This window comes from Bufo bufo, chromosome 1 (assembly GCF_905171765.1).
Source record: "Bufo bufo chromosome 1, aBufBuf1.1, whole genome shotgun sequence".
Classification (NCBI taxonomy): domain Eukaryota; kingdom Metazoa; phylum Chordata; class Amphibia; order Anura; family Bufonidae; genus Bufo; species Bufo bufo.
In genome coordinates, this window is record NC_053389.1 from 115,815,467 (window position 1) to 115,835,587 (window position 20,121).

General features: G+C 48.2%; 1 protein-coding gene across 4 annotated transcripts in view; it reads right to left on the minus strand.

The window, feature by feature from the left end:
• Nucleotides 1-20,121, minus strand: part of ZBTB40 (zinc finger and BTB domain containing 40) — an 80,233-nt gene that overhangs the window by 38,911 nt on the left and 21,201 nt on the right. For all 4 annotated transcript variants that reach the window (XM_040428577.1, XM_040428552.1, XM_040428570.1 and 1 more), the window contains exons 4-9: nucleotides 19,422-19,629; nucleotides 10,335-10,477; nucleotides 10,060-10,252; nucleotides 9,011-9,147; nucleotides 8,491-8,689; nucleotides 7,721-7,854 (exon numbers count right to left, since the gene is read on the minus strand). In XM_040428577.1, coding sequence (XP_040284511.1) covers nucleotides 7,721-7,854; nucleotides 8,491-8,689; nucleotides 9,011-9,147; nucleotides 10,060-10,252; nucleotides 10,335-10,477; nucleotides 19,422-19,629 — 1,014 coding nt within the window. The remainder of the gene's footprint in view (nucleotides 1-7,720; nucleotides 7,855-8,490; nucleotides 8,690-9,010; nucleotides 9,148-10,059; nucleotides 10,253-10,334; nucleotides 10,478-19,421; nucleotides 19,630-20,121) is intronic.

Genomic DNA, 20,121 nt, shown 5'->3' on the forward strand with positions numbered 1-20,121 from the left:
ATCATCCAAATTATACCAAATAAAGACTTGAAATTAGGGGTGGGCGATATATGCGATATGCACTATAGGAATCTGTGCAACGATACAGATTTTGTCCATATCGCCGGACCGCGATATGACCACGGAGCGGTAGTGAATTGAAGAAGCTTCTCACTGCTCCGTGGCTCCGGCTCCCGACTCCGCACCGCGCTGTACTGGAGTGGTCAAAGCCGCTGGCTGACGCTGTGTGTGATGTCAGGTCCCGCCCAATGCATGCTGGGAAGACGACGCGACACCTGCGGACTGCCGAGCACCCTGCAGGAAAGGCAAGTATAGCGATTCTTCTGGGAGGGGGAAGGGGGGGCTGTATCTATTTGCAAAGGATGGCCATAGGGCTTGGGGCTGATGGCACTGGCTCTGGGGGACATATGGCAGATGATGGCAAATGCCACATAAGGCTTGGGGCTGATGGCACTGGGGGACATATGGCAGATGAAGGCAATGCCACATAAGGCTTGGGGCTGATGGCACTGGGGGACATATGGCAGATGATGGCAAATGCCATGGGGCTTAGGGCTGATGGCACTGGCTCTGTGGGACATATGGCAGATGATGGCAAATGCCATGGGGCTTTTTTGTATACATACAGAAGAAAACAACATTGCTTACCGGTAATTGTTTTTCTCGATACCCATGACGGCACCCCATGCGACCAGGGACCTCCCATCCGGGACAGGAAACCTGAGAAGATAAAAGGTTCACACCCCCACCAAGCACCAGTGATAGTAATAAACAGTACTCCAGAGGTGAATACACGTAAGAAAAAGAGAGAGAGAGATCCAATACGGTACATTATATCTCTTCAATACTCAAGAGAGAAACTCTCAGAAACGTATAAAGGAAGTAGCGGGCTACTCCGCATATAACCTAATAAAAGACAACTAAAAGCTTTTTATTTATTTTTTTATTTTATTTTTTTATATTAGGGAAGGGAAAATTTCGGGGGTGCCGTCATGGGTATCGAGAAAAACAATTACCGGTAAGCAATCTTGTTTTCCCCTCACCCATGACGGCACCCCATGCGAGATAGACTTAATGAGAAACTAGGGGGGACAACCGCCTGAAGCACCTTCCTACCAAAGGCGGAATCCGTGTGAAGTTGGAGCCTGTAATGCTTTAAAAAGGTATGTTGAGAGCTCCAAGTTGCTGCTCTACAAATTTGGGCCAGGGAGGCATGCGCCTTCTCGGGCCAGGACGTAGCTACCGCTCGGGTGGAGTGGGCTCCAAATCCCGAAGGGGGCGAGAGACCCTGCGCTAAATAGGCTTCGGAAATGGCCCTTTTTAACCCATCTAGCAATAACTGCCGTGGACACTTTCCGCCCCTTATTCCTACCTCAAAACTGAATAAGGAGGTTTTCTTCCAACCTCCAGGCCGAGGTAGACTCTAAATAAGCAAGCAGACATCTTTTGACGTCCAGGCAATGATACTCCCTTTCTAAACTTTTAGAGGGATTAGGGCAAAAAGATGGAAGGACAACATCCTGACTTCTATGGAAGTCCGAAACCACCTTTGGCTGGAAGGACGGGAGAGGCCTAATAATAACTTTGTCGTCCAAGACCTGGGTATAAGGAGGAAAAGCCGAAAAAGCTTGAATCTCTGAGATCCTCCTAGCTGAAGTAATGGCCAGTAAAAAGGACATCTTAAAAGGAGAGCATATCTATGGGCATGTCTGACAAGGGCTCAAAAGGTTTCTGTGACAGGGCCGTCAAGACCGTGTTTAGGTCCCAAGGAGGGGACAAGGGTCTTATCGAAGGGCGGATCCTGGAGGCTGCTGACAGAAACCTTTAAACCCAAGGATGCAGGGCCAGCTGGGAATCGAAGAAGTAACTCAAGGCTGCCACATGTACTCTTAGGGTGGAAGCCCTAAGCCCCTTATCCAAGCCAGCTTGTAAAAAATCTAGGACCCTAGAGACATTTGGAGGAGAGAAGGGGTCAGGATTGATCCCTAAAAAGGAGGAAAAGACTTCCCAGATTTTATTATATTTTCTGGCTGTGGTGGCTTTTCTACTTCCCAAAATGGTGGATACTACAGATTGGGACAGACCCCGACCTAACCAAATCTCCCTCTCAGCCTCCATGCTGCCAGATGCAAAATTCCTGGATTGGGATGCAGGATCGGGCCTTGATATAATAGATCCTCCCGAGGGGGCAGAATCCAAGGGGGGGCTATTGCTAGGTCTAGGAGGCAGGAGTACCAGGACCTTTTCGGCCACACTGGGGCCACTAGGGTAACTGTCGCTTTCTCCCTCTGGACTTTTTTCAGGACCTGCGGAATTAGGGAAAAAGGAGGGAAGGCGTAACCCTCCTCCTGAGCCCAGTTCTGTGCTAATCCGTCTAAAGCTGTTGGATCGTCCAGACGATTTATGGAGAAGAACCTTTCCACTTTCCTGTTCTTTCTGGAGGCAAATAGGTCGACCGTGGGGAGGCCGAATTTCTGCGTTAACTGGGAGAAGACCTCTGGGTTTAGGCACCAGTCTCCCTGTTTTAGCTGGGTGCGACTCAGAAAATCGGCTACTATGTTCTCTTTCCCCTTTATGTGGACTGCCGACAGGGATAGATGTTTCTGCTCCACTAACTGAAAGATCTGGTGACAGAGTATTGCCAGAGAAGGTACCCTTGTTCCGCCTTGATGGTTGATGTATGCCACTGTTGTCAAGTTGTCTGAGTATAGAATTATGTTCCTGAAGGATATGGCTGGAGCTATCGCTTTTAAGGCCATTTCTACTGCTTTTAGTTCTTTGAAGTTCGAGGTGGCTTTCCTGGTATTCAAATCCCACCTCCCTTGCCAACCCTTGTTCTCCGAGTGGGCCCCCCAACCCCACGGGCTGGCGTCCGTTGTTATTACTATCGGATCCTGAAAGGACCATGGTACTCCTGCTGAGAGATTCTCTGTCACAGTCCACCAAAGAAGAGACACTCTCGCCTCTGCGGATAAGTGGAAAAGCCGGTCCAACGACTGGTTGCAGCCGTCCCATTGGCGCAGGATGCATGACTGTAGCTTCCTTGTGTGGGCCTGCGCATATAGGACCGCTGGAAAGGTTGCTGTCAGGTGGCCCAGCACTGCCATTACCCTCCTGAACGAGCAGAGGTAGGATCTGAAAAGATCCCAAACATGCTCCCTGATGGAGAATATCTTGGCGGACGGGAGGAAGGACTTTTCTACTCGGGAGTCTAAAAGGATGCCTAAAAATACACAATTCTGAGATGGTGTTAGGCAAGACTTTTCCCAATTTATTTTCCAGCCCAGGCTCTTTAACAGGGCGCAGGAAACTTCGATGTTTTGAATCAAGCCTTCCTTGGTCTGGGAAATAAACAGGAAGTCGTCCAAGTATGGCAGCAACGGAACCCCTGACAACCTTAGGAAGGAGGCTACTTCCGCAATCACTTTTGTGAAGATTCTGGGGGCTTGAGAAACCCCAAAAGGCAGGGCTCTGTATTGCAGGTGTAGACATTCCCCCTGAACCCAGACTGCTGTCCTCAGCCTCTTTTTTGGGGGGCTTTGCCACCTACACAAATCAAGCAGATAACACCCCATTAATAAAAAAGATACATCTCACCACCTTTTTTAGCCCCCACTCCTCAGGACTGGTACCGGACTCGCGGGCCTTGAGGGTTCCAGGGGTTCGGCGCGTCCGTCTGCCGGCTCTGACATCTTTGCTGGAAACCAAGAGCCTCTTAGCCCCACACTGTGTGCCACATCAGCCGGCTGGGTCCCCCCCCCCCCCCCCCCCGCCCCATTTATATTTTAAAGGACGCGCCAGGGCACACATCGCCGCTTAACCCGACTTCCGGGTCAAGCCCCACCCCCCCGCGTCGGGGCGCGCGCATGCGCAGACGCCCCCCTCCGAAGCCGACAGGAAGACGGGCAACCCGGGAGCAAGAAGGGAAGCCGCCTGAACACGGCCACAGCGGCTCCCTCAGGCCAGCGCCGGGATGTGGGGGAAGAAGCCCAGACTATAGGCAGCAGCCCCGGAGAGCATAACGCCACCTGGGGGAGGCCACCCACCGGATAAGAACCTGGGCCTCTCCCCGGCTGCAGGTGAGAACCAACGTGAAGCTTCCCAGGGACTTCCTATCCGGAGGACAGTAAACCTGAACTGGTGCTTGGTGGGGGTGTGAACCTTTTATCTTCTCAGGTTTCCTGTCCCGGATGGGAGGTCCCTGGTCGCATGGGGTGCCATCATGGGTGAGGGGAAAATAATATATCACAATATATATCGCACATGCTTCGAATTATATCGCGATATAGATTTTACACCATATCGCCCACCCCTACTTGAAATATCTCGCTTTGCATGTAATGAGTCTATCTCATATATTAGTTTCACCTTTTAAGTTGCATTACTGAAATAAATAACCTTTGCACAATATTCTAATGTTTCAAGTTTCACCGGTAGCATTATTAAAAAAAGCAAAGGAAAAAGAAGGTTGAAGAGGACCTTTCACCTTGAAAAACATTGTGAACTAAGTATGCTGCCATGGAGAGCGGCGCCCGGGGATCTCACTGCACTTACTATTATCCCCGGGCGCCGCTCCGTTCTCCCGTTATGTCCTCCGGTATCTTTACTCACTAAGTTATAGTAGGCGGTGTCTGCCCGTGTCCTGTGGGCGTCTCCCCCTCCTAGGCTGCAGAGCTGTCCAATCGCAGCGCACAGCTCACAGCCTGGGAGGTTTTTTTCTCCCAGGCTGTGAGCTGTGCGCTGCGATTGGCCAGCGCTACAGCCTAGGAGAAGGAGACGCCCAGCAGAACAAGGGCAGACACCGCCTACTATAACTTAGTGAGTAAAGATACCGGAGGAGATAACGGGAGAACGGAGCGGCGTCCGGGGATAATAGTAAGTGCAGTGAGATCCCCGGGCGCCACTCTCCATGGCAGCATACTTAGTTCACAATGTTTTTCAAAGGTGAAAGTAGGGGTGGGCGATATAGACGATATGCGATATAAATTTGTGCCACGATATGGATTTTGAGCATATCGCCTATATCGCCGGACCGCGATATGATCGCGCTCTCTGCGCGCACTATCTTCTCCTGAGCCGGCACACTGGGCACAGTGGAGAAGTAGAGAGTCCCTCCCTCCCCACTATGCGCGGCTGCCGCTGACCACCAATGAGAACAGAGGAGGAGGGGAGGGACTGACAGTAAATCATTGAGTTTTTACGATCTCAGTGAGCGCGTGAAAACTCAAATCCGATGGTACATTCTAACCCCCAGGCGTTCCCATGGTGACAGGGACGCTTGCCTGGGGGTTAGTTAGAATATACAGGGCCACGCCGCTGACAGTAGAACATTTAAAAACTAATCAGTAACTGTAACTTTATTCATTGGTGATCTCTTTACTGTATACCTTACTAGGTCTTAGCTCCGATAACAGCAGGCAGTGCGGGGGGCGGCGCTCACTCACTGACGTCACGCGCCTGCTCCTCCCACTAGGCGGCGCAGGCGCGTGACGTCAGTGAGTGAGCGCCGCCCCCCGCACTGCCTGCTGTTACCGGAGCTAAGACCTAGTAAGGTATACAGTAAAGAGATCACCAATGAATAAAGTTAAAGTTACTGATTAGTTTTTAAATGTATTCCTGTGAGCGTCGGGGGGAGGAGGAGGAATCTGTGGATGGCACCGTTTAGAGGGGGGGGGATCTGTGGATAGCACCGTTTAGAGGGGGGGGGGGGGATCTGTGGATGGCACCGTTTAGAGGGGGGGGGGAATCTGTGGATGGCACCGTTTAGGGGGGGGGGGAATCTGTGGATGGCACCGTTTAGGGGGGGGGGAATCTGTGGATGGCACCGTTTAGGGGGGGGGGAATCTGTGGATGGCACCGTTTAGGGGAGGGGGGGGGGGATCTGTGGATGGCACCGTTTAGGGGGGGGGGGGATCTGTGGATGGCACCGTTTAGGGGAGGGGGGGGGATCTGTGGATGGCACCGTTTAGGGGAGGGGGGGGGATCTGTGGATGGCACCGTTTAGGGGAGGGGGGGGGATCTGTGGATGGCACCGTTTAGGGGAGGGGGGGGGATCTGTGGATGGCACCGTTTAGGGGAGGGGGGGGATCTGTGGATGGCACCGTTTAGGGGAGGGGGGGGGATCTGTGGATGGCACCGTTTAGGGGAGGGGGGGGGATCTGTGGATGGCACCGTTTAGGAGGGGAGGGGGGGATCTGTGGATGGCACCGTTTAGGGGAGAGGGGGGATCTGTGGATGGCACCGTTTAGGGGAGGGGGGGGGGATCTGTGGATGGCACCGTTTAGGGGAGGGGGGGGGGGATCTGTGGATGGCACCGTTTGGGGGGGGGGGGGGGATCTGTGGATGGCACCGTTTGGGGGGGGGGGGGGATCTGTGGATGGCACCGTTTAGGGGAGGGGGGGAACTGGGGATGGCACCGTTTATGGGAGGGGGGGGGATCTGTGGATGGCACCGTTTAGGGGAGGGGGGGGGGATCTGTGGATGGCACCGTTTAGGGGAGGGGGGGGGGATCTGTGGATGGCACAGTTTGGGGGGGGGGGGAATCTGTGGATGGCACCGTTTGGGGGGGGGGGATCTGTGGATGGCACCGTTTAGGGGAGGGGGGGGGGATCTGTGAATGGCACCGTTTAGGGGAGGGGGGGGGATCTGTGGATTGCACCGTTTAGGGGAGGGGGGTGGATCTGGGGATGGCACCGTTTAGGGGAGGGGGGTGGATCTGGGGATGGCACCGTTTAGGGGAGGGGGGGAACTGGGGATGGCACCGTTTAGGGGAAGGGGGGAACTGGGGATGGCACCGTTTAGGGGAGGGGGAGGATCTGGGGATGGCACCGTTTAGGGGAGGGGGAGGATCTGGGGATGGCACCGTTTAGGGGAGGGGGAGGATCTGGGGATGGCACCGTTTAGGGGAGGGGGAGGATCTGGGGATGGCACCGTTTAGGGGAGGGGGATCAGCTCCCTGCTGCTGTGTGCACAAAGCACAGGGCAGCAGGGAGAGTGTAAAGTCCTATTCACCCTAATAGAGATCTATTAGGGTGAATATGCCAAGGGTTCTACGTTCTAGCCCTTAAGGAGACTAATAGTTATTAAATAAAAAGTAAAAAAAAGTTTAAACACGCCCCCCCAAATATAGAAAACAATATATCGCAATATATATCGCATATCGCACATGCTTAAAATTATATCGCAATATAGATTTTAGGCCATATCGCCCACCCCTAGGTGAAAGGTCCTCTTTAAACTGCTAAATAAGGGAAAAAGACTGCAGCCAAAAAAAAAAAAAAAACACTCTGGTCATATCTGTTACACAAGCTTTGCCACACTAACTAATGGGGGTGCTGCGAGATCTAACAGTTGGATAGTCCCTGGTGTAGGCAAATACTGGTGTGAGCTAAGTGTAGCGGCAGAAGGTTGTCGTAACTTCCAGTCATGACGGAATAGTTTTACAATGGATCCTTGCAAATTAATCAGGTCTGTCAGGTTACTGGTATTTTTGACAGCAAGAACTGCGCTGCAGGCTATGCGAGCCCTGACGGGAAGGCAAACAATCCAAATAAGAAGGGAGACTAAAATTTTCCAGTCTGGATAGTTTTTACCTAAACCGATACATGAAAACACAGCAGTATGAGTCACGACACAACTAATGTGATCACATAGTTTCGATCATTAGAGACTGGAACCTGATAAAAACGTTCACTGTGTCCACTGTCGGACAAGCGTTTACCTGTTTTACCAAGCTGTTCTGAGCCTCGTCTTCTGGTGGCACCAGGCTGAGGACATCGCAGTGTCTGAAAGCTTCTGCAATTGACTCGCTGTGGCGCACTAAAACCTCAGCTACCTCATTCTCTCTGTTTGTCACTGTTAAGGTAACAAAAATACAATTGAAGTGTTAAAGAGGTTCTCCGGGATTTTAAAACAGATGACCTATTCTCAAGACAGGTCATCAATAACAGATGGGCAGTGGTCCGACTCCTGTCACCCTGCCAATCAGCTGTATGAAGAGGTAGCGGCACTCTGGGAGCACTTAGGCCTCTTCCTAAGCCATGTGATGTAATGTTCATCAGTCACGTGGCCTAGGTGCCGCTTAGCCGTATTGAAGTGAATAGAGCTGAGCTGCGAAACCAAGCACAGGTGCTGTACAATGGAAAGCACTGTGCTTGGTAAAACGTGAAGAGGCCGTGGTGCTCAACAGGGCTCCAGTGAGCGCCAAGGCTTCATCAAACAGCTGACTGGCATGGGTGTCGGACTCCCACCGATCTCATATTGATGACCAATCCTGAGGATAGGCCATCAATATGAAAACCTAATCAGGATCACATAAAAAAATTATATATCCAGGAAACTTTCAAAAGCTTTCATAAAGAAAAAATATTGGAATTACCCCATAGTGACCAATCAGATTACAGTGGCAAGTGAAAGACAGATTGAGACCAGATTGGCTACTATGAACATTTCGTTTTGTTATGTGTCGTATTGAAATCTTCAAGTTCATACCGCTTTCGAAGAAGACATCAGCTCCTGGTTCTTTACGGATCTCATCCATCAGAGACTTCACGCCTGGGCTTAACTCTTGCATTGCCAGCAGCAGCTGCCAGATGACCACAATAGCTAAAGTTTGCTCTTCAAATACACAAGACACCAGTATCTCAAGGATCCGAGAGCTGCAGTTTTTTCTCACAATATTCTCCACTGTCTGAAACAGAAGCAGCGATCAGTAATGTTCTACGCTGCAATTAAAATGAAGCTACTATTTTGTAGAGAGGATGAAGGAGACAGAAAGGCTCTACAGGGGAAGCCCCATTTTTCAGTGTTTTTAAAACCCCGATACCAGGATTTTCATTTTTTTTAAATAAGAATTTTTGGTAGATATTTTTGTAACATTTAAAACAAGCCTTTTTTCCTGGCATTTTTCAAATCCAATAGCTAGCTAGGTTCTTATAACCCAGGACATTTCTGAGACTGCATAGGTGCAACAATGCTTTGGAGAAAGCGGCAATGGGCAGTGAGGACGTACCTCTCTTTCATGATCTGTTAGGTTAGTGACAGATGAGAGACCACCAAGAACCAAGTCGGAATCATTTACAACTTCACATAGATTTTCCCGGTATTGCTTCAGCAACTCTGCCCCGTAATCCGCCATGCTCATCTTGCCTAAAATAAACATAAAACAAATATAATATATAATCAAGGTCTCTGGGGTATTTGAACTAGCACCTATAGTACATAGGCAGTGCCTGACAAATTACTAGATTTGGATCCAAAAACACTCGCGTTAGTCACTTAAACCACAATACAAAATGTTAGGTTATGACAATGGATAAGAAAATAACTGGGGGAAAAAAAAATAAAAAAATCATTAAGGGGGTTGTCTTTCTTCAGCTAATGTCATTTATTATGTAGAGAAAGTTAATACAAGGCACTTACTAATGTATTGTGATTGTCCATATTGCTTCCTTTGCTGGCTGGATTCATTTTTCCATCACATTATACACTGCAGGTATCCAGGGGTTATGGCCAGATACAAGGAGGCTGGGATGGGAGCTGCTGCGCATGCGTGCCTATGTGCACTCCCAGATTCCCAGCCAAAAGAGAGGCCGGCACTTTTTCCTATAGTGTGCAAGCACAACCACTGCTGCTGGATTTCTGGGTGGTTGTAAGCCCTGGATACGAGCCGTGTATAACAATCACAATACATTAGTAAGTGCCTTGTATTAACTTTCTCTACTTGATAAATGCCATTTGCTGAAGTGAGAGAGACAACCCCTTTAACAGTGCATTCCAGTCATGAACATCCAAGTAATAGGAGATAATCGTTATATCGGTGGGGGGATCCAAATGCTGGGACACCAGCCCTCAGACTCTCTCCACAGGTACCTCCGCAGTGGGGAGATGATGGCTGAGTATGCACACTGCTGCTCCATACCATTCCGGGGGACAGACAGAATCAGCCTTGTGTCCACCTATATGGAGCATGGACATGTCATGGAGGCCTACGATTTTCTGTGCTAGTAAACAGTGGATCTCCAGCTACTAGGCCAATGACAGATGTTTAAGGTTATATACCTTTAAAGGTGGATTGTTTACTGTGCGGCTCTAGAATATCAAGCAAAGTGTGCAGATCAGGGAAGGCTTCTCTCACGGCTTGTAGAAGCTTGATCAGGCTATCAGGGCTTAAAGTTTTTGTTTCTGCTGCTTTCCTCAAGATTTTATCCATGGCTTCCTTGTGTGATCCTCCCTCACAGCAGTCTATGATCACCTGCCATTACAAGAATTATGTATCATCAGGACTGGTAACACTTCAATAACAAGCCATAAGAAATCTAAACCATGTGCAATACCTTTTTCTCAATGTTGGTTAGAAAGCCCTCCTCTGCTGTATCCAGACACTCAATAATGGGGCTGAGCTCAGTAATACACTGTATCAGCTCTTCTCTCCGCTCCATCAGAAGATCAAACAAGGTTTTCTCTTTATCCACCAGTGCTGTAAATATGTAGACAAAAATCTCATCAAAACAGTGTTCACACCACCAGTCTTCCTGCTATTGTATGTACAGTGGATAGAAAAAGTCTACACACCCCTGTTAAAATGTCAGGTTTCTGTGATGTAAAAAAAAAAAATGAGACAAAGATAATTAAATCATTTTAGAACTTTTTCCACCTTTAACCTCTTGCCGCCACGCTAACGCCGAAAGGCGTCATTTCTGCGGCGCTCCCAGGTCACACTAACGCCAATAGGCGTCATCTCGCGTGAGCCGAGATTTCCTGTGAACGCGCGCACACAGGCGCGCGCGCTCACAGGAACGGAAGGTAAGAGAGTTGATCTCCAGCCTGCCAGCGGCGATCGTTCGCTGGCAGGCTGGAGATGTGTTTTTTTTTAACCCCTAACAGGTATATTAGACGCTGTTTTGATAACAGCGTCTAATATACCTGCTACCTGGTCCTCTGGTGGTCCCCTTTGTTTGGATCGACCACCAGAGGACACAGGTAGCTCAGTAAAGTAGCACCAAGCACCACTACACTACACTACACCCCCCCCCGTCACTTATTAACCCCTTATTAGCCCCTGATCACCCCATATAGACTCCCTGATCACCCCCCTGTCATTGATTACCCCCCTGTCATTGATTACCCCCCTGTAAAGCTCCATTCAGACGTCCGCATGATTTTTACGGATCCACTGATAGATGGATCGGATCCGCAAAACGCATCCGGACGTCTGAATGAAGCCTTACAGGGGCATGATCAATGACTGTGGTGATCACCCCATATAGACTCCCTGATCACCCCCCTGTAAAGCTCCATTCAGATGTCTGCATGATTTTTACGGATGCACTGATAGATGGATCGGATCCGCAAAACGCATCCGGACGTCTGAATGAAGCCTTACAGGGGCGTGATCAATGACTGTGGTTATCACCCCATATAGACTCCCTGATCACCCCCCTGTCATTGATCACCCCCCTGTAAAGCTTCATTCAGATGTCCGCATGATTTTTACGGATCCACTGATAGATGGATCGGATCCGCAAAACGCATCCGGACGTCTGAATGAAGCCTTACAGGGGCGTGATCAATGACTGTGGTGATCACCCCATATAGACTCCCTGATCACCCCCCTGTCATTGATTACCCCCCTGTCATTGATTACCCCCCTGTCATTGATTACCCCCCTGTAAAGCTCCATTCAGATGTCCGCATGATTTTTACGGATGCACTGATAGATGGATCGGATCCGCAAAACGCATCCGGACGTCTGAATGAAGCCTTACACGGGCGTGATCAATGACTGTGGTTATCACCCCATATAGACTCCCTGATCACCCCCCTGTCATTGATCACCCCCCTGTCATTGATCACCCCCCTGTCATTGATCACCCCCCCTGTCATTGATCACCCCCCCTGTCATTGATCACCCCCCCTGTCATTGATCACCCTCTGTAAGGCTCCATTCAGACATTTTTTTGGCCCAAGTTAGCGGAATTATTATTATTTTTTTCTTACAAAGTCTCATATTCCACTAACTTGTGTCAAAAAATAAAATCTCACATGAACTCACCATACCCCTCACGGAAACCAAATGCGTAAAATTTTTTAGACATTTATATTCCAGACTTCTTCTCACGCTTTAGGGCCCCTAGAATGCCAGGGCAGTATAAATACCCCACATGTGACCCCATTTCGGAAAGAAGACACCCCCAGGTATTCCGTGAGGGGCATATTGAGTCCATGAAAGATTGAAATTTTTGTCCCAAGTTAGCGGAACGGGAGACTTTGTGAGAAAAAAATTAAAAATATCAATTTCCGCTAACTTGTGCCAAAAAAAAAAAATTTCTATGAACTCGCCATGCCCCTCATTGAATACCTTGGGGTGTCTTCTTTCCAAAATGGGGTCACATGTGGGGTATTTATACTGCCCTGGCATTCTAGGGGCCCCAAAGCGTGAGAAGAAGTCTGGTATCCAAATGTCTAAAAATGCCCTCCTAAAAGGAATTTGGGCACCTTTGCGCATCTAGGCTGCAAAAAAGTGTCACACATCTGGTATCGCCGTACTCAGGAGAAGGTGGGGAATGTGTTTTGGGGTGTCATTTTACATATACCCATGCTGGGTGAGAGAAATATCTTGGTCAAATGCCAACTTTGTATAAAAAAATGGGAAAAGTTGTCTTTTGCCGAAATATTACTCTCACCCAGCATGGGTATATGTAAAATGACACCCCAAAACACATTCCCCAACTTCTCCTGAATACGGCGATACCACATGTGTGACACTTTTTTGCAGCCTAGGTGGGCAAAGGGGCCCATGTTCCAAAGAGCACCTTTAGGATTTCACAGGTCATTTACCTACTTACCACACATTAGGGCCCCTGGAAAATGCCAGGGCAGTATAACTACCCCACAAGTGACCCCATTTTGGAAAGAAGACACCCCAAGGTATTCCGTGAGGTGCATGGCAAGTTCCTAGAATTTTTTATTTTTTGTCACAAGTTAGTGGAAAATGCTGATTTTTTTTTTTTTTTTTTTCATACAAAGTCTTATATTCCACTAACTTGTGACAAAAAATAAAAACTTCCATGAACTCACTATGCCCATCAGCGAATACCTTGGGGTCTCCTCTTTCCAAAATGGGGTCACTTGTGGGATAGTTATACTGCCCTGGCATTCTAGGGGCCCAAATGTGTGGTAAGGAGTTTGAAATCAAATTCTGTAAAAAATGACCTGTGAAATCCGAAAGGTGCTCTTTGGAATATGGGCCCCTTTGCCCACCTAGGCTGCAAAAAAGTGTCACACATCTGGTATCCCCGTACTCAGGAGAAGGTGGGGAATGTGTTTTGGGGTGTCATTTTACATATACCCCTGCTGGGTGAGAGAAATATCTTGGCAAAAGACAACTTTTCCCATTTTTTTATACAAAGTTGGCATTTGACCAAGATATTTATCTCACCCAGCATGGGTATATGTAAAAAGACACCCCAAAACACATTCCTCAACTTCTCCTGAATACAGAGATACCAGATGTGTGACACTTTTTTGCAGCCTAGGTGGGCAAAGGGGCCCATATTCCAAAGAGCACCTTTCGGATTTCACAGGTCATTTTTTACAGAATTTGATTTCAAACTCCTTACCACACATTCGGGCCCCTAGAATGCCAGGGCAGTATAACTACCCCACAAGTGACCCCATTTTGGAAAGAAGAGACCCCAAGGTATTCGCTGATGGGCATAGTGAGTTCATGGAAGTTTTTATTTTTTGTCACAAGTTAGTGGAATATGAGACTTTGTATGAAAAAAAAAAAAAAATCATCATTTTCCACTAACTTGTGACAAAAAATAAAAAATTCTAGGAACTTGCCATGCCCCTCACGGAATACCTTGGGGTGTCTTCTTTCCAAAATGGGGTCACTTGTGGGGGTAGTTATACTGCCCTGGAATTCTAGGGGCCCGAATGTGTGGTAAGGAGTTTGAAATCAAATTCTGTAAAAAATGACCTGTGAAATCCGAAAGGTGCTCTTTGGAATATGGGCCCCTTTGCCCACCTAGGCTGCAAAAAAGTGTCACACATCTGGTATTGCCGTACTCAGGAGAAGGTGGGGAATGTGTTTTGGGGTGTCATTTTACATATACCCATGCTGGGTGAGAGAAATATCTTGGCAAAAGACAACTTTTCCCATTTTTTTATACAAAGTTGGCATTTGACCAAGATATTTATCTCACCCAGCATGGGTATATGTAAAATGACACCCCAAAACACATTCCTCAACTTCTCCTGAGTACGGAGATACCAGATGTGTGACACTTTTTTGCAGCCTAGGTGGGCAAAGGGGCCCATATTCCAAAGAGCACCTTTCGGATTTCACTGGTCATTTTTTACAGAATTTGATTTCAAACTCCTTACCACACATTTGGGCCCCTAGAATGCCAGGGCAGTATAACTACCCCACAAGTGACCCCATTTTGGAAAGAAGAGACCCCAAGGTATTTCGTGATGGGCATAGTGAGTTCATAGAAGTTTTTATTTTTTGTCACAAGTTAGTGGAATATGAGACTTTGTAAGAAAAAAAAAAAAAAAAAATCATCATTTTCCGCTAACTTGTGACAAAAAATAAAAAGTTCTATGAACTCACTATGCCCATCAGCGAATACCTTAGGGTGTGTACTTTCCGAAATGGGGTCATTTGTGGGGTGTTTGTACTGTCTGGGCATTGTAGAACCTCAGGAAACATGACAGGTGCTCAGAAAGTCAGAGCTGCTTCAAAAAGCGGAAATTCACATTTTTGTACCATAGTTTGTAAACGCTATAACTTTTACCCAAACCATTTTTTTTTTACCCAAACATTTTTTTTTTTATCAAAGACATGTAGAACTATAAATTTAGAGCAAAATTTCTATATGGATCTCGTTTTTTTTTTGCAAAATTTTACAACTGAAAGTGAAAAATGTCATTTTTTTGCAAAAAAATCATTAAATTTCGATTAATAACAAAAAAAGTAAAAATGTCAGCAGCAATGAAATACCACCAAATGAAAGCTCTATTAGTGAGAAGAAAAGGAGGTAAAATTCATTTGGGTGGTAAGTTGCATGACCGAGCAATAAACGGTGAAAGTAGTGTAGTGCCGATTTGTAAAAAAGGGCCTGGTCTTTAGGGGGGTATAAACCTGTGGTCCTTAAGTGGTTAATGTGACCTATAAACTGTACAACTCAATTGAAAAACAAACTGAAATCTTTTAGGAAGAGGTAGGAAAAAATATAAAAATAAAATAATATGGTTGCATAAGTGTGCACACCCTTAAACTAATACTTTGTTGAAGCACCTTTTGATTTTATTACAGCACTCAGTCTTTTTGGGTATGAGTCTATCAGCATGGCACATTTTGACTTGGCAAGTTTTGCCCACTCTTCTTTGCAAAAACACTCCAAATCTGTCAGATTGCGAGGGCATCTCCTGTGCACAGCCCTCTTCAGATCACCCCACAGATTTTCAATCAGATTCAGGTCTGGACTCTGGCTGGGCATTCCAAAACTTTAATCTTCTTCTGGTGAAGCCATTCCTTTGCTGATTTGGATGTATGCTTTGGGTCGGTGTCATGCTCAAAAATGAAGTTCCTCTTCATGTTCAGCTTTCTAGCAGAAGTCTGAAGGTTTTGCGCCAATATTGACTGGTATTTGGAACCATTCATAATTCCCTCTAGCTTAATTAATGCCAGAGTTCCAGCTGAAGAAAAACAGCCCCTTGGCATGATGCTGCCACCACCATGCTTCACTGTGGGTGTGGTGTTCTTTTGGTGATGTGCAGTGTTGTTTTTGCGCCATTGGGGGCTGTTGGGGGACACAGGACCGTGGGACGTCCTAAAGCAGTCCACGGGGAGGGAAAAAAGTCCACGCCCATGGAGTAACACCCTCGAGAATGCTTAATGCACTACTGCCTGGAGACCGGCGGGCCGGAGCAGCACTGGCGATGCCTAGGAAGCACCTGGCAAAAAAGTTGGTGAACGCACGCCAGGAAGACCAAGGCGCTGCCTTATACAATCGCGAAGCTGATGCAGGGTGAAACATGTATCTCACAAAGAGTTGACCACTGGTCAGATGTCCCAAACTCCACCGGGCAGTGCCTTGCCCCGGGAGCGGAATGCCTAAGCGGCTGCCAAAGGATCCACCTGGAACACCCCTTGGAGACCATCGAGCCCTTCCAAGGACCTCCAGGAATGACCAGGTAAAAATCTTTTCTCACCCATGTGGAGGCAAAAACTGGACGCAGTGCTGTGCACACTGCTTCAAAGGATGACCTCGCAAAAGATTCAAATTTTTTATCCCTGTGGTCAGAAAAGGAAGCCCTGTCCGCCATAGGCAAGTTGGTATGTTTAGCCAAGCGGGATACGGGAGGGTCCACAATAGGAGAGAACGACCACTTCTTTGTTGAATCTTCCAGAAAGGGGTATAAGACGTCTAAGCGTTTAGGCAAAGTAAAACGTGAAATTCAACTCCTTGGAAAGAGAGGAATCTAAATCCTGGTGGTTGGGGAAACATTTTGGGGAGCGACAGGAATGCCTGAAGGAAAAAAACTGGAGCCAGTCGATGAGGGTGCAGGGTCCTCAACCTGTAAGGTTTCTACAACCGCTGAAATTAGATTGTCTACCGTAGAGGACAGTTTGGAAAACTGGTTCTCCGGAGAGAAAGTCAGTATTTGAAAGTTTTTCCTCGAAACAAGCCTCTTCTAGGGAGGACACGTCCGACCGAGACTCTCTGGGAGGCGGTGGTGAGACAGAAGAAACGGGGGACGCAGACACCCTTCTGGTGGAGGGTGGTCTGGCCCGTTTTGCAGGGCGACTACGATGGGAATTAGCCACAGGATCCCCAGAGTCAGACTGATCAGAGGACTGCCTAGCGGACAAACAGCCCAGTATTTCCACGATGGCTTTGTTGGTATAGGAGACGTCCTGTACCATCTTTGACAGGGAACATGCCCACTCCGGTTCCACCATGGGCTGGGCAGGAGGGGCGACTAGGTCAGGATCAGAGCCACTTGGTGGGGCAGAGCACAAAGAGCAGAGGGGACCTAACTGACCGCATGGGAATTTAGAGCGACAAGAAGCACAGGCAAAATGGCGCACAGTCGCCGCCTGTTTTGGGGCTTGGGGGTCTGGGCCCAGACATAGTGATTACCCTGCAGTGAAAGGTAGGAGGATGAGAGGAGTAGGCTAGACCCTGTAGAAAGGGTAAAGTAGCTTACCCGGCCTGTGTCCCTCAATGTAGCTCGTCTAGAGTGCCTTGTGGAGAGGATGAGTGTCAGAGTCCTGCAGAGGTCCTTTTAAAGCAGGAAGTGGGCGAAGCGCAGAAAAGAGCACCAGAAGAAGATGGAATGAAGGAAAAGGGGGGGGGGGGGGGAGAAGCATACCCCACCCCCATGAATGAATGTCAGGCTGGCGATCAAGTGTGGATGCAGCAGGCCCGTCACCGAAAGTGGAGAAGAGACACACAGCCGCCCTAAGGAAGAAAGACATCACCCCCCCACCCAACACAATGGAGGCGCCGCGACATACCCCGACCAAACTGAGAAGCCGGCCGGGTGCTAGGGATCTGCCACGGGGAGCCGGATGGGGAGTAGGCCGCAGAGAAGCCGTGGCCTTGATTACCAGCGGCCCCGGCGGAGGACAGGACCGGAACGCCAGGAACGAGTGGAAGGTGGCTCCAGGGGAGAATACTGTAAAACGCGCCCTTTCATGAAGCCCCCCCCCCCCCCCCCCCCGGCGGCAGGACGCCTGCAGAACTGAGGTCTCAGGTGAAGGTAAGCAGGCCTCAGTGGGGGACATTCACACAGAGTAACCTGAGAAGGGGGAGGGATGAGGAATGGGGCCTTGGGGACCGAGAGAATACTCACCCGTCTGGCATTTTTGGTCCCCTGACTCAAGCCGGGTCACCACCTTCGGTGTTCTGCCCCTTGGGGAGGGTTGCTACACCGGTAACAGTTGGTACTTAGCATAGGCCGGACCTGGTGACCTGAAAGCTGGCGGTATACAGAGGCTTTGGGAACCTCTGCTCCTTCTTGTCTTCTGGAGACAGGGATTGAGCAGTGGGCTTGGGGACCCCCTGGACTCCCCTCTCCTGGATAGGAACGCAGGCAGTGGAGGCAGCCCAGTTAAAAGAAAAAAAAAAAAGAAAAATTGAAAAAAAAGAAAGAAAAAAAGAAGAAGAAGATCAGCATACCTGCAAAGCAGGGAGGTCTGCCTCCTACAGACACTAAGCTAAGACTGATTAGCTTAGTCCCTGTAGAAAGGGTATAGCTGAAGGGAGGAGCTCAAACTTTTGTGCTTAGTGTCTGCCTCATAGTGGCAGCAGCTATACCCATGGTCAAGCCTGTGTCCCCCAATGAAACAGATGAGAACCTGTACCTTGCCCTGTGGGGCCAGTGTGGGGCAACCAAGAACGATGGAACCCCTTCCAGCTTGAGGATGTAAGGAAGAAGTGGAATAAGTACGGGAGGGCAAACTGGGTCCAGGGGACAACCAAGCGTCTACGGCTAGAGCTTGAGGTTCCAGGGACCTGGCAACGAAAACTGAGAGCTTGTGGTACAGATGGGAGGCAAAGAGAATAGTCTGGGAGACCCCAACGAAGGGACAGCTGGAGAAAAACAAAAATAAAATAGCAGCAAAACCCGCAGAATTTTTTTTTATAAAAAACAGGTCATGTCTGCCTTGTACAGATACTAGACGAACTGATTAGCCCAGTGTCTGTGTAGAGGGCACAGAGCACCTGGGTGGAGCTAACACTTATCTAATGTCAGTCTCCTGGTGGCAGCTGGGCATATACCCATGGTGCTGTGTCCCCCATAGCCATTCACCAGAAGAAAAAAGAAAAAATAAATACTCCTGCTCCTCAGGCCATCAATATCTCATCATGGGGGTCCGACATCCTGCAATGGCGAGCAACTAAGTCCTTTCACCATAGAAATGAACACAGTTGTCTAGTTGTTGAACACACTTCCGGATCTACTGCAGAACAGCTGATGTGTCTGTGTGTAGGACCCCTGCCGATCAGATACTGATGACCTATACAGAGGAAAGCTCATCAATATAAAAGCTGACAACCCCTTTATGTTGTTCCCATTCAGTGACAGCAGAGATATTAGTGAGGAGATGAAAAAGTATGGAAGAAAGCTGCATCCTTTTGTATAAGGGTCTTTTTACACTGTCTCTTAATAGTCCATTAAACTGATCTATAGGAACCTTTCAACTGAAAGATACCAAGAGTGTTCTTTTGGCCTCAGTTTGGCGCCATGGGCACCTATGGAAGATGGATGCCACTCCGTAGCACCTATGGATTCCTTTGGCACCTAAGGAGGACAGATGCCACTCAGCATCTAATGCATTTTTAAAAGGAATTTGAGAAGACCCTTACAAATAGACAATCCTTATTCCGCAAAGTTCTTCTTACCAGTGTCCACTGACTGTTCCTCTGCCAAGTCTTCAGCTTGGGGCTCTTTCTCACATAACACTTCATTTACGCTTGGATTGGTGTCTCTGCACAACTTCAGTAAAGCCAGGACAGTCTCAACCACAATGCTCTGCCCGTCTTTAACCTTCTCCAGGAGTTTCGCAAATGTTGAGCTCCCCTCTTCAGCTTGACAGCACTCCGCCACGACCTTTAGTACAAAACGCATGAGTAAAAGCAAAACTTCAGGAGCTGCTGAGATTTCCCCCACACTGTACAAGCCCTGGGGTGTGACGTTTTCTACCACAGCAAGTATAAACCACAAAATAAACAGCGGATGGGACTGAACTGTGTAACAATGGGTATGGATGTGGTAGGGGTGCACACGTATAAATATAGAGCATACAAAAGGTAGCAGCGCTCACCTAAAAAACGACTCCCAGAAGCACGGACTTGTATTATGAAGAAAAAATGGAAGGTCCAGCTTCTAAAAATCCAATTTCTTTATTCCAGCGGTTTAAAAGTTTTCCATACACAGGACAGTAGTATACAATCTACGCGTTTCGGACTCACAAATTACAGTCCTTACATGAGTAAGGACTGTAATTTGTAAGTCCGAAACGCGTAGATTGTATACTCCTGTCCTGTGTATGGAAAACGTTTAAACCGCTGGAATAAAGAAATTGGATTTTTAGAAGCTGGA